Below are 15,025 nucleotides of genomic sequence, written 5' to 3'. Positions count from 1 at the left end.
TGTAACCATTGTAAGAGTATCATGCTGTACGAGTCTTGTTACCATGTTATGAATGAGGTTTTTAAACATTCACTGTATATAAAGGAAGTGACACAAACATGTGATTTTATTCAACAAACAATAATTTATTAGAACATGTTCAACATGTGTGGCACACATCAGATACAATTCTTTTATTCACTTGTATATATATATATATCATGTAATGTTTCTGTTAATAGTTCACTTAAGTCATATGCACTATGGAATACAACAACATTTATCAAATATAGAGTACTGCAGTGTAGTATCATTGTAGTTTAGTCAATTATGAGTATTGTTTACTTCACAATACAATTTCACATTTCAAATAATCTCAGATTTCAGATTTCTCATTCAATTTTACATTGTATCAATGCAATGTATAGAATAAAGGTACTTTTTGGTAGGTTGCAAGTTGCACAGGTAATTGTACATATATATTAAAATTTATATTCAATAACTGCTACCAGTATAACTCATCACTCCCTGCCCATGTTTTTTCTCTTCTATCACTGTTAAATAACATGATGCTGTGTAGCTTCACAATACTTTTCAATATGTTACATGCATAAGATAATGTTTTGCGTTTGACACAAAAAAAAAGTTATTTTTCTTTAATATATGTGTTAAGTATATTCCAGACTTATAAATTGTGAGAGATGATTATGAATATATCAAATCTTATGTTTATGTACAAATATAACCTATTTGTTGAAGCTCTTTGATTATACATGTGAATAAACTTATTTGTGTGATATCCTACACTTCAACAAATATATTTACATGTATATTGATACAAGTGGAATGAGGATTGACTAGTAAAACATGGATCAATGGTGATAAATTATATATCCAAAATGTATAAATCGTTTTTTCTAATATCACATTCATTTAATGGCATGGCAAATACACAATTGAAAACATATTTATAAGCACTACTTATCTTTTATCTAATTTCAAACCAGTCAAATGAGCATGTGACAAGGAATGACAAACAACACACATACAGATAACCTGAGCTGCCCTGGTTAAAAAACTACAGTTCACAGCAAATGTTTGAAACAAATAACAAAATATCAATGAAAGACAAAGGGAACAAAAAACACAATCCAAAAAGAAACATATAGTCATTGAGGGAGAAATCATTATCTCAGCCAGGCTTACTGTATACAACAAATAAGTTTATGTAACTTTTCCTCTGTTCCGACTTCTGGTGAGCAAGCTAGTGGTAGCAATGACCTGTACATCCAGTCTCTCCCAGTGTTCTAATATTCTCACATGTTTGAAGACTCTCGGAGATATTGACGGCATCGCCCATCCAGTCTCTCCCAGTGTTATAATATTCTCACATGTTTGAAGACTCTCAGAGATATTGACAGCATCGCCCATCCAGTCTCTCCCAGTGTTATAATATTCTCACATGTTTGAAGACTCTCAGAGATATTGACAGCATCGCCCATCCAGTCTCTCCCAGTGTTATAATATTCTCACATGTTTGAAGACTCTCAGAGATATTGACAGCATCGCCCATCTAGTCTCTCCCAGTGTTATAATATTCTCACATGTTTTAAGACTCTCAGAGATATTGACAGCATCGCCCATCCAGTCTCTCCCAGTGTTATAATATTCTCACATGTTTGAAGACTCTCAGAGATATTGACGGCATTGCCCAGCACATCCTTCTACTTGAGACTGATGTCTGATGTCAGAGATAAAGTCAGTGCCATGAACACCGCTGTATCTTCACCTTACAATAACTCTCCTGAGGAAATTATCAACAGGACCACCGAATTGACATAATCTTTTTATCTTCATACAACAATATTTTCTCTTGTCCCTAATTATTGACAAGGAAAATTGTTCCAGATCTTTTAAACATTTCGTCATCAACCTTCGGAGATCATTCATATGATGATTGACATCCAATCACAGGACTGAAAAGAATCAACAGTGGATAAGTGGTCATGTCACAATAGGGAATATACAATAGAATCACAAGAAACCTGTGCAGCATTGAAAAATGTGAGGAATAAATTGATTGGAATTACAATAGTTAACCAGACAGCATACCATTTTAGTACGGAATAAATTAATATTTTATTCCAACTTTCAGTATTTAAGTAGTTGTGAATTAAATAAATAATACCAAATCATAGCAGATCTAAAATAATATTATGATTTTTTTGTCTAAAGCCAACAATCATGGAAAATAAACCTACTCCAAAACATTTCAGATTTTGAATTGAAATCTTTGAATTCAGAAAATGTATTCAGTCATCCGTTATACATATGTACACTAAACATCATCTCTGCTATAACAAGAACACTGAAATGTTCACATCTGATGTGTACATCACATAAACATCACATGTACACCAATACAACTGGTCTTTTGAAAGGATTTATTCAAAACCAGTAAAAAAAAATACATTTGTAAAAAATATTTTCCCTTGCTACACAAAACTTTAAAACAATCCTGAATCAGGTTAAATAGGCAAGCATAAATTTCATTAATACTGGACTAGCTTGTAAGTTTTAACAAGCAAAATTTAAGAATTCTGATATCCAAAACATGTACAAAACTATATTTTAATATAATCATGTTTTAATCAGATTTAATATTTGCTCTAAAACATTGAAAAAGTATCCCCTGGCCCTATCAACATCAAAATGCCTATATTCACCTTGCATGACATGAGAAGGTTCTGAGGGCCTAGATCCTGTACGACAGCAAAGATTGCCTGACCTTCACACACAGCTGTGTGACCCATCATCCCTTCCTCCAGTAGGTGCTTCACATGCACCAAAGTCAGACAGTCCTCCTGTCAAAATAACGCAAATATACTCTGTATTGGCCTGTATTAACTATAACTGCAAGCTGCAGGCTCTTGAGGACTAACTCTAACTTCAGGTAATAGAATAATACCATTCACAATGAAAAATAATTTCAGAATTACCTTCCTGGCATACAGATAAATTGCATAAGTTTCATTGAATCCTATGCAGTAGTAGTATTTTATAATTATACATGATATATAGATATTATACATGATATATAGATATAATTATACATGGTATATAGATATAATTATACATGATATATAGATATAATTATACATGATATATAGATATAATTATCAGAAGTAGTCAGGTTATGTTTAATATACCAGTATAGTTGTACATAAAGGGGAGTAATACAAACAAGAGGTTTTATGAAATATACTTACCTCTGTGTTCACTCTCATTCCACACTGACAAAATATCACAGATTTGTTGATCAATAAAGGACTTCTGTAAGGAAAAACATTTTTTTTACAGGAATAAATCTTAAAATTAAACTAATGCAAATTAATATTCATATATATACTTTCATTAAGAATCTGTCCAGTAGTATTTTGGCAAATTCACTGTGATTTTTTTTTAATTTCTTCTCTCAACTTCATTTTGCAGGGAACATAAACGATTTTTCTGTTAAATTATGCTAGACTACTTACTTCTGACAAACTGGACAAATAACTTCTTCTGTACACAGCTTTTCAATGGCACTACACAAATTGGCTTCTTCCATTTTCAAACTTGATTCGTATCTTTCAAATTCTTCTATCAACTTCAGCTCTAAAATAACATTAGACATCAATTATAACAGCAACTTCATGCAATACGTACATGTAGATATTCACATAAAATGTATATATATCTAATTATTTATTTTATATATAATAGAAAGAGAGAGAGAGGAAATATAGTAAAGACATGGTTGTGGGTTTACCAAAATATCAGGGACTTCACTGACCATCTATAGAAATATAAATTTTTGACTTAAATTGTCAAAATAAATCTTTTTCAGTGGGCATATATAAATGTTACGATGATAAGTACATCCTCATGTGTCATAGGAAATATATATTTAACCCTAGAGCTGTAATGCTCTGCAGCACCTCTGAAAAGTTTATATGGAAGAAGGATAAAAAAAAATCCTTAATTTGTACAGAGCCAAATATTAAAATAAAAATATAAGAGTTTTTATGAGTACATGCATATGTAAACAAAAAATTATAACACACAACATTTAATGATACCTTCTAGTTTGAGCTCTGCTTGTATGTCTTCAAACAAAGACAACACATTATCAATGTCTGTTGTGAGGTCGCCAATATCAAAGTCATCAACCTGCAATTAGCAAATAATTATCGTCATATAATCATTTAACTCTAGAACTGATTTGAAATATTAGATACATATCATCAATAATTTGATTCAAGGGTCAATGTGCGAGGTTTTTTTTCTTTGCTTGCTTTTTAAGGATCCCATACTACATATTGCCAAAAATTGTAACTACAAAATGAAAACAGCTTTTTCCAACATGACAAAAGCTTTGATAAATCATTTCTAAAAAGAAAACCATCTAATGCTGGAATCTTCAGAAAAATAACAAAGATGAAATAAACAAAATATAATCAACAAAAAGAGTGTTTTGAGCAGAAAAATTCAGCAGGCCTAGACCGAAATCCGAAACCCTGATTGTTATACTAGCTACTTCTCTAACTGATTGAGCTACCTGATCAACAGAAGTGTCCTGGCATAATTATAAATGCTACAGTTATAGCCAACAGGAAATTAAGGGGAGGTTAATGTCTACTACATGTAGTGTTGGGAATCACTTTAAAATCATACTCGATCATCACTTCCGATCAAGTGTCTGATGATCGACTAATGATCAATCAAACTGAACTTAAATTCAGGAATTTAAGTTTATATTCGTTTTCCAAAATCTACTTTCACTTTCGTTTTCCGGGGAAATCCGATGTCGGAGAATTTCGCTAATTACGCACAACATTCATACAAAAGAGATGTTTTTTGACAGAAACCTATATTAAAGAATTGAAAAACATGTACTTTGAAAAGAAATTAATGATGTTTGTATTGTCCATTATGCTGCGTATTCAGAAATGCTGCGATGGATACCCCGGTAATGGGAAATGCCGCATTGGATCATGGGAAACAATGATCGATTAATTGATTTTAAGAAACAAACAAACAGATGTCGACTAAATTGATTAATCGGAACAGCACTAATGTTTAGTTAACAAACCAGTGGGGCAGAGATCCTTAAATGGGATAATAATAACTCAATACATAGTTTTTGCTTCTCAAAACACTTTCACTTATATGGTGATTTGTTGAGATTTTCATCAGTTTCAAGGGTGTATTTGTGCTTAAAACTTCACAGCACAATAATACTGGTATTATTAATCAAAGTTGTCTTTGAGCTTTCTTTCAATTTTGAGTTGGAAAAACATAGTACATGAACTGTATTTCTGATCACATTTTTCAATTTTACATGAAATGATATATATAACTACGGAATCAGGCTGCTATCTAAGTCCATGATATAACTCAGTATTACAATACTTCATGTGTTACAATACACAAATCCTAGCTCTTACCTCTGCTGATTGTGATGCAGGGTTCTTCAATGACTCTTTCATGCCCTGTAGCTCGTCTTTCATTAGGTCGTTAATGAATGTGTCATCTTCCGTCTTGTTGGTGTCAATATCCCCCAACTTTCTAAATTTCGCCTGTAGTTTTTCTCTGCTTTGTCTCAACCTCTCCAGGCACCTCTGCAGCCATAAAACATTCCAATACAAATTATACAACTCAATCTACCTAAACAAAGTGGTAGAATTCAGACTAAATTTGGATAAGCACAGCAGGGGTTTGCTGAATTCAAAGTGCTTGGATGGAGTTCAGATCAACAAGTATTTGTTTAGTCTATAAATATTACATTATACATGTAATACAACATTGGATTGGATGATAAACTTCACAAATTAATATTTTTTATGTTGTGAATTAGTATTCTGCTCATTAAAATATAATTATTCAAGCTAATTGTGTTTTTTTTCCTTTTCTTCTTCCTATTTTTCAACAAAAACACCTTTTTAATGTATGTATCGCTTTCCAAACAAACCTGAATTAAAGAAGCTTTGTCAGAGAAGTATATATATTACAGCACAAATAAGATATGATACCTTTCTGTATGTTTCTTTCCATGGAGGTGTTTTAGCTTTATACATTTCACGGTGGTTCCTGGTCACCTTCTGAGCTGGGCTGGACATGTTCACAGGACTCAAACTCAGGAATCTGTAACAGGGATACTCTATGAGCAGGTTAGCTCGTGTTTTCTCTGGCCCAGACACCAGACTTAGACATTTTGTCATTTGTCTAGTGTCTACCAAAGTCTGGTGTCAGGGCCAGAAGAAACTTAATAATGAGCGAAAGCATTCCTGGAGCTGAGCCCAAATATTAACCATTTTTCTATGGCATTTGACCCATTCTGCCCCCTCCTCCCTTTAAAATTCTGACCAAATATGTCCCTCTTTTGAGGGATTACACAGGTGCTGGACACGCTAATACGATATGTAGTATATATACAGCTGTATGTATATAGTATAAAAACAAATTAACATGTAGCAGATCTGGACTGGGTCGATCGTTGGCGACAAAGTAGCTCAATTGGTACAGCGTCCGTCAGAGTTCTGAAGGTCCCTGGTTCGAATCACGGTCTGGCCGTGCATTTTTCCATTACTGTTACAGTGGTGCCTGTGACCACAGGGGCAAGGATATTGTATAGGAGACCCCTATTTTTTATTTTACAAGTAAATTGATCCATGCCCCTGTGCCTGTGACCACCCTTACAGAAATATTGCGACTATATCGCAGCGTGTTGAGATTTCGAAAGCAAATTCTGGCGCACCTGTGGCGATATAGCCAGAATGTTCGGATGCACATGCGACAATATCGCCACAAGCTAGGGTTCTGGTGATATATTGCAACAGGGTTGTGGATCGCTGCTTATATTGATCAGAGATTGGTTACAAAGTTCAGCACATATATATATATATGGATTATTTCACAATGTGACATTCATTAATAGTAGTTATCAATAATGTTATATAATATAATGTATATAAGAATGAACAGTTTTTTAAGAAACATTTCTGTATAGAAGGGCAACTCTTGTTTCAAGCATTTGGTGTACGTTTGGCTCATGGTAGAGCGTCCGTCTAAGAGTTCGGAGGGTTCGGGTTCGAACCCCGGTCTGGCCGTACATTTTCCCCTTTTATTATATTTACAGACACATCATATTAATAAAGCGTCAAGCATCTGTGTGATGTGGCAAAGTGTTAATTGAGGTTCATTCACAGGGTCACGTTACAAATGTCTGAAATACACATGCTACTGTCAGTATACTGATATGGGTCACAACACACATAAACATCTGAACATATGTTTATGTGTGTTGTGACCCATATCAGTATACTGACAGTAGCATGTGTATTTCAGACATTTGTAACGTGACCCTGTGGCTCATTTCATCCACAGGGAACCAGCTAAGGATGTAATATAAGTGAAAGGGTACAGTACTGCAGCCTAGTGCAGAGAGGTTTTACTGAGTTTTGATATAAACCTTACTCCAATGTTAGAGCCTAGAGATTTTACACGGCGAGATCTAGATCATATTCGTCGGCAAAATCATATCCGATAGAAAAAAAGACCGACCAGCGACCTCTTATGTTATAATAATATAAACCCATAAAATGATCAGTAATCTTTTAAGTATACCCTACGTTTGGCCTATTATATTTCACCTTTCTTTGATTTCGTCTGATTCGTGTGTGAAGTTCTTTCGCGCGTTCCTATTTGGCAGTAATTAGGCAAACAATTGAAGTTACTTCCCCTACAGTACACACACAAATACCGGTGACGTTCCACACAAGCCGGAGTCAGTGGTCACTGCAAGATGCTCACGATCGTCAGACATGTGGGCAGTAAATGCCACACATGTCACATAGGTTAGCTATTTCATTATATATCAGCTGTTAGTCGATCGAAAATACTTTATTCCAATATTCCAAATGATGTTTACCTGTGCGTCCATTGTGCACGTATTCGTCACAGAAAAATAGCCGGTGTATTTTGGTGTTGTTTTTTTTTGGGGGGGGGGGGGGGGGGGGGGAGGGGCAATAAACATCACTACTGTACGTAGTATCCACAGGTGCTTGGGTTCTGGAATATAGGTGATCTATTGAGGTAGTGCACATCACTGAGATAATAAATAATTGGGTTGGTAAAAAAAGGGGGGNAAAAAAAGGGGGGGGGGGGGGGGGGGGCGGTGCGATACATAAACAGATAATGTTACTGTATATTTATAATCACTGATTATACTTTAGTCCGAATTATTCTGACGTTTTATCGACTTTTTTCATATAACGACAGACCGATATGAAAAATGTCGATAAAACGTCAGAATAATTCGGACTAATCACTGATGTGATTCCAGAACCCGCGAGCACCTCAAGGACTTAGGGACATTCTGTCTTTCTATAAAACAAGGACTTATATATTTAGAGGGCGTATAACAAATTTTAACACTAATTTTTGTCCATATAATTCAGTATCCATTTCGAATTCATGCTTGTGTGGTAGATAGGTTCTAATTGTAAACATAGTCAAACGATTAGAGTCGTCTTCTAGCTTTGCACTAGAGAGATTTTCCCTTTAGCTCAGTGGTAAAGCGTCTGATTAGGAAGTATGGGATCGTGAGTTTGATCGCCTGTGGAATGAGCACGTCTAAATACCAAATACTACCCCAACAATATGATAAAGAAAATTACCTTGTGCACTGATCGAAGTTAACTCCAGTGCACATGGATGTGAACCTTCAGTCCACTTCAGTGTTAACTCTACTTAGTGCACTAGTCTACCAAGTTAAGTTTGCTTCTATCTGTTGGACTATGGTTGCCATCTAAAAGCCTTCTCTGCCTCTGTCCAACATATATATTGTTTGTCGTCAGAAGCTACGTTATTGCAGCTAGCGTAATATGCAGCAATTGATGCAGGGAATAGAAAGTTAGTACTTCCTTTTTTTTAATAGGAGAAATATGCTCAGTAGGTGCATGACCAGCTGATGGGAAGGGTGGCTGCAGGGGGGATATCATAATTTTTTGTATCTTGTTCATTATAGATGCTTTGAATTGACCACTGAATAGGCATTAGACTGAATTAAGTGTTTGTGCATCTATTATGATATATTGCATATCATAAATGAGGCCAAACAACTTAAAACCAAGATAGATGTCCTAAAATTGATGAAAATTAAGGCCCTGAAAGCCCCAAATTTAACAAAAAAATAATTGAAAGGGCTAAATGAGCCTTTAATCTGACCAAAATGATCATTCAATTATGGTTATGCATTGATTTTGGTGGTTTTATTTTCGTTAAAAATGAAATTAGCAGTTACATATACCAGGAAATGAATTATTTTAGTTAAATTCACGATTTTCGGAATACTGATCAGTTTTAGATTTTAGGGTTGTCAAATGTTTTTATAGTGAGCTTAGAGACATCCACTGGTTACACATTTGGATGTCACTTTTTTGAGAATTTGCAAAAGGCGGGATATTTTATGCCTTTTTTCTTTTCTTGGAAAGGCCCTAAAAAGCAAAAATTCCTGTTCAAACTCTGATAACTGGTATGTGCATTTTCTTGGTCATCAACTTCAATGGGGTTTAAAAGTTTGAGAGGTTTGTGGAATGAATTATTCTAGATGTATTTAATTAATTAAGAAAAAAAGAATTGTTTATAATGCACAGATTTTATAAATCTGTTTTTAATTTGTGCTTGTATATTTTTTTTATTATGTACGTATCAATCAATTTCAGAAATAGCCGGTGTTTTCCAGATGACTCGGGTAGCAGCTTTTAAAAATCTTACACTACCCAAGCAAAAAGGTAAGTTGAACATTCTGTTTATGTATATATATAGTGCCTCATCATTTGGTTCTACTATACCAGTGCATTCATTTTAATATCCTGTTCAATTTCTTGTCAAATAAATGTGTGATGTAAAATATGTCATTAACAAAAATGCATGTACTGTTTTAAAATTTAAGGTACAAGCGCAAGGTACCAGGATGTTGAGGTGATGCCATATCTTAGCATACTGTTAATTGCAATTATGTTCAAGTCCATTCACTTGGGTATCAAAAAGTATGAAGAGCTGTTTATAAATATAATCAAATCTTAGTAGGTAATTAAACTCTAACAAGCTTAGTGTAATGGTTCATTGAGCGATCTCTCTGAACCAGTAGGCTTAAGGACACATTTTAGGGGTAAAAATAGTCTGTCTCTAAGTAAAGTACGTAGTTTTATGGACCTAAATGTAATGTCTACTTGTGACAAAATACTAAATTTAGTACTTACCTCTTAATGTAAAAGTATAAACTGTATCAATTTCTTGTCAGCTGAAAATGTTTTTTAAAGTATATCAATTTGAAGGAAACAAATTGCAGGGGAAATCATATACTTAAAACATATTTCTTGTGGTTCTTTACGATATAAATGAATTATTATACAAGTTGTCAAAACATTCCTTTTTTTTTTTAGAAATAGATTTGCCTGAAAAATATCGCCGTCTGTACATTGGTGACAAGACCCCACAGTTTGTCCAAGGAAATCAACAAGTTGGTGCTTTCAAAATCAGGAGGCTTCCCAGGGACTTGTCATTGATAAGGGGACCAGAACTCATCCACAACAAGTTACAGTATGGGCATATAGGAATACAGGTAACAACAAGTTACAGGGTGGGCATCAGGGCATATAGGAATACAGGTAACAAAAAGTTACAGGGTGGGCATATAGGAATACAGGTAACAACAAGTTACAGTATGGGCATCAGGGCATATAGGAATACAGGTAACAACAAGTTACAGTATGGGCATATAGGAATACAGGTAACAACAAGTTACAGGATGGGCATATAGGAATACAGGTAACAACGAGTTACAGTTCGGGCATATAGGAATACAGGCAAACAATAAGTTACAGGATGGGCATGTAGGAATACAGGTAAACAACAAGTTACAGTATCAGCATATAGGAATACAGGTAACACCAAATTACAGTATGGGCATATATGAATACAGGTAACAGGCTACAGCAAGTTACAGTATTGACATATAGGAATACAGGTAACAACAAGTTACAGGGTGGGCATCAGGGCATATAGGAATACAGGTAAAAACAAGTTACAGTATGGACATATAGGAATACAGGTAACAACAAGTTACAGTATATATGGACATATAGTAATACAGGTAACAACAAGTTACAGTATGGACATATAGGAATACAGGTAACAACAAGTTACATTATGGGCATATAGGAATACAGGTAACAACAAGTTACAGGGTGGGCATATCGCAATACAGGTAACAACAAGTTACAGTATGGACATATAGGAATACAGGTAACAACAAGTTACAGTATGGACATATAGGAATACAGGTAACACCAAATTACAGTATGGGCATATAGGAATACAGGTAATAACAAGTTACAGTATGGACATGTAGGAATACAGGTAAATGAAAAGTTCCAGTATGTTCATATATAGGAATACAGGTTACAACAAGTTACAGCATGGGTATATAGGAATATAGGTAACAACGAGTTACAGTATTGGCATGTAGGAATACAGGTAACAGCAGGTAACAATATGGGCATATTGAAATGCACTCTTTGCTTGACAAAAGAAACAAATACTTTCTAAAGCTTGCAAAAATAATTGTTCAATTCCTGTTTGTGTTCAAAACAAATGTAGCCATTATTATTCATAGCAAACTGAAGAATCTTATTCTGATTATGTTAATAGATCAATCATCAAAAGTACTTGGGATAAAAAGAACTATCAAGTATTGAAAAATTATCATTAGGACCCTAGATTTGGTGAATGTGGCCATGGGTGCCTTATAGAAATGAAATTGAATCGTCTGTCCTTTCAGCTGTCTATCCGCCCCTTCATGTCTGCATGATAGGTTGCTTATGTAATATGTGATGTTGATCACATTTTTAGTAACTCATTCACCCCTGAAGACACATTTGAACTCTTCCAGGTTGGAATAGTTCATTATGAAATTTCAGGGGTGAATGAGTTAGCATGTTTCATTTACAAAGGGTAAAGATGAGTTTGAATTTGAAACATATCAGTACATAGTACATACATGTACTGGTTGAAAGTTCTGCACAATAATGTAATCAAAGAGGACTTAATTTTGATGAAACTTATGATCATCATTAGACTTATACACTGGTTACAAAGCTAAAAACTTCAAATTCATCAAATCTGCATGTCTTTTAACATATGACGGTTGCATCAAATCCATACAAAGAGAGATTACTCTTTATATTAAACGCAATAAATCCCTAAGTCAAAGGGAAGATAAAACAAAAGATGACTATTTTAGATGGTTCTAAATGGAAGAACAAACTTCGGAAAAATACAAATTCCATTGCGAGTTACTGCCAGCCTAAAGATTTGAAGAAATATCTTGCCCATATGCAGCACTTTTGTCAGAAACAAGAACTCCAGTAGTCAGTGCATGCAGGGAACAGATCTATGGAACTTGTAAACATATAATAACAGCTGAGTCTGTGACATTTAAAATTGGAAAATTGTGGATAGTCGAAAACAGCATGAATCGTAAATAAGAAAATGTGATTTACTTCATTCTCTGTCTTGAGTTTGGCAGTTATTGCATTGGACAAACTAGAAAGAAATGGTGTACAGAGAGGCACTATAGAGAAACATAATAAGTCTTACAGTCTGCTTTAAACAATTACAACTATTTCTGAATAATTATGCATCCTCAATAGTTGAACAATCTGTAAACATGGTTACACATTTCCTTCAGAAAGAAATGGTGTACAGAGAGGCACTATAGAGAAACATAATAAGTCTTACAGTCTGCTTTAAACAATTACAACTATTTCTGAACAATCTGTAACGTTACACACTGCTGTACTGTTGCTATGCACCTTAAAATCTATACCGGCTGGTAATACAGTGAACATTTTAGTGCAAAATTTGATGCCTTTTTTTGTCAGATAACTCCTTTTTTTTATATATAAATTGTCTATTTTCATAGTCATACATATATACATACACAAATGATGTAGTGGATAACACACTTGCCTTTCACCAAGGTGGCCGTGGTTTAATTTATATTGAACTGAGTGCTGTTCAATTCCAGGCAGTCCTAATTGACATAAGATAAATACTGCATTAATACACTTCAAATTCATTATCATATATCTTCAAATCCAACATTTAAATAGGGGAAGGAGGCATTTTTTAGCAAATTTAAAGTATCATGGCCACCACTTCACCTGTATTTGTAAAAAATGATTGTGTATGTATTATTTACAGGCTGGTAAATGATTGTTTATATTACTTACAGGCTTTGAATGGTGGTTATCTTCAGTACGCTCACATGAACAACATTCGTACCACATTAAATCGTTTCATCGATGAGAAAAAGAGTTATGCAGTATGGAGGATAGAATATCCATGGCGTCCTTACACCAGGAAACCAGCAAGTGTGCGTATGGGAGCTGGTAAGGGTGCTATTAAAGACTTCTCTGTCCCAGTCAAGGCAAACAGAATGTTGTTGGAAGTAGGTGGAGATATTGAACTACAAAAACTCTGGCGCGTCCTAAAACATATCTCTGGACAAACACCCATGAATTCGCGGGTTGTTACTACAGAGCTGCTGAAACAAGAGGCAGAAGTGGCAGAGAAACTAACGAAAACTAACGTAAATCTTTTCAGCTTTGGAGACTGTGCACGGAAAAACTATATGGGTATAAAAAAAGAGATGAGTCCATATGATTTTATTTGGCATGGCAAGTATAAGTAAATACTGGATGGTCTTTGATTGAATGAATGTAAATTAGTTTTGTAATGAATGAAAAATATCTTTATGTATGAAATCAGGAAGTCATTAAAGTTTTATTGACGAAAGAATTAAAGAGATTGCTTATCATTTCTTGTTGATAACTTACTCTTGCAGGTTCAGATTTTCGTAAAGTATGTCACTGACCTCAATGTTTGTACAAGTACTTCAAGTGCTGACTCAGCAGAAACAACAGTGTACACTGTTTATGCAATAGTAATGAAAATGAATGTTGTTGACTCCGTGGTAACAACATTGTGTATGCTGATTGCTCAGTAACAAACTTAAATTATGGATACTGTTTACTTCAGCATTAAACTGCTTTCACATGCAGTTAATAGGCAATATGAATGACAACTGCATAACAAGACTATGACCATCCTCAAATCTCCAGGGGTTTCACTCACTTACGCTCTATGCACCCCTGGAATGTGTCATGACAAAATTGAAGGCTCAGTGTGCAGTTCCCGACCTTCTGAGCGAGACTAGAAGACTAATTTGACCCTTTGATGTACATTCCGCGGTCACATGACTGTAAAATTGACCGGCTTTGAAGTCGGGTGATGCTCCTTTGTAATCTTTAAAAGGACAGGTAACAGCCTAGTGATTGGTCAGGTGTTTTTACCTGAGACCAATCAAACAGTTATTTTCGTGCCTTCAATTTTGCTATGGCATTATTCCATAGGTGAAGAAAGCGAAAGTTATCCCATGAACCGCATCTGAAAGCAGTTTTAATACTTAAATTTACATTTTCATGTCTTTCCGCCTTTAACGACGTTGAAAGCTCAAAAAAGCTCCCTAAGAATCTCTGGAATGTTTGACAGGAGAAACAGTTCGTACATGGTACCTGCCTTTTCCTGGGAAAAAAATCATTAAAAATATAATCCATTAAAACAATTAAATGGTAAACAATCATTTTATCATTCTTAATGTAGGTCATATTTTACATTGTAGTAATCATGAGAGAACATCGAAAGCACAATAATGTTTTGTAATATCATTATGATTATTGACACAATGCGTGTTAATGACATCACATAGCAGAGGCGTGTCTGTTGATTTCGAAAATTGAGTAATACGATGTCCATGGAGAGCAAGTTTCTGTGCAGTTGTTAGTTGATATTGAAGAAACATTTTAAATAATGAGGTACCAAAGGAACCAGGAGAAGACATGATATTGCCAGTCGACTTCATTATGAATGCTAGAAA

General features: G+C 34.6%; 2 protein-coding genes across 2 annotated transcripts; one reads left to right on the top strand and one right to left on the bottom strand.

Moving 5' to 3' along the window:
• Positions 1–108: 108 nt before the first annotated feature.
• Positions 109–7,780, bottom strand: LOC110441709 (RPA-interacting protein A-like). The gene is made up of 8 exons (XM_021484930.1): positions 7,674–7,780; positions 6,054–6,165; positions 5,469–5,642; positions 4,101–4,191; positions 3,516–3,636; positions 3,249–3,312; positions 2,706–2,843; positions 109–1,955 (listed from the first exon to the last, which is right to left on the bottom strand). The coding sequence occupies exons 2-8, from the start codon at positions 6,138–6,140 to the stop codon at positions 1,926–1,928; spliced, it is 705 nt and encodes a 234-aa protein (XP_021340605.1). The 5' UTR covers positions 6,141–6,165; positions 7,674–7,780; the 3' UTR covers positions 109–1,925.
• Positions 7,781–7,791: 11 nt separating this feature from the next.
• LOC110441708 (39S ribosomal protein L16, mitochondrial-like) lies at positions 7,792–13,910 on the top strand. The gene is made up of 4 exons (XM_021484929.1): positions 7,792–7,877; positions 9,747–9,815; positions 10,470–10,648; positions 13,322–13,910. Exons 1-4 carry the CDS (start codon positions 7,826–7,828, stop codon positions 13,778–13,780), a joined length of 759 nt encoding a protein of 252 aa, XP_021340604.1. The 5' UTR covers positions 7,792–7,825; the 3' UTR covers positions 13,781–13,910.
• Positions 13,911–15,025: the final 1,115 nt, after the last annotated feature.

The sequence above is a fragment of the Mizuhopecten yessoensis genome, unplaced genomic scaffold (genome assembly GCF_002113885.1).
Source record: "Mizuhopecten yessoensis strain PY_sf001 unplaced genomic scaffold, ASM211388v2 scaffold716101, whole genome shotgun sequence".
NCBI lineage: Eukaryota > Metazoa > Mollusca > Bivalvia > Pectinida > Pectinidae > Mizuhopecten > Mizuhopecten yessoensis.
Note: the sequence above shows the minus strand (reverse complement) of the source record. Positions and strands in the feature narration are given on the sequence as shown.

What these genes read in the sequence shown, in the direction of transcription:
- LOC110441709 (XM_021484930.1), bottom strand. Translation starts at nt 6,140, where the DNA reads ATGTCCAGCCCAGCTCAGAAGGTGACCAGGAACCACCGTGAAATGTAT. An exon ending in GGAAAGAAACATACAGAAAG is followed by an intron (nt 5,643 to 6,053) that starts GTATCATATCTT and finishes TTATGGCTGCAG; the next exon opens with AGGTGCCTGGAGAGGTTGAG. An exon ending in ACCTTCTCATGTCATGCAAG is followed by an intron (nt 1,956 to 2,705) that starts GTGAATATAGGC and finishes GATTCTTTTCAG; the next exon opens with TCCTGTGATTGGATGTCAAT.
- LOC110441708 (XM_021484929.1), top strand. Translation starts at nt 7,826, where the DNA reads ATGCTCACGATCGTCAGACATGTGGGCAGTAAATGCCACACATGTCAC. An exon ending in ATGCCACACATGTCACATAG is followed by an intron (nt 7,878 to 9,746) that starts GTTAGCTATTTC and finishes AATCAATTTCAG; the next exon opens with AAATAGCCGGTGTTTTCCAG. An exon ending in ATGGGCATATAGGAATACAG is followed by an intron (nt 10,649 to 13,321) that starts GTAACAACAAGT and finishes TATTACTTACAG; the next exon opens with GCTTTGAATGGTGGTTATCT.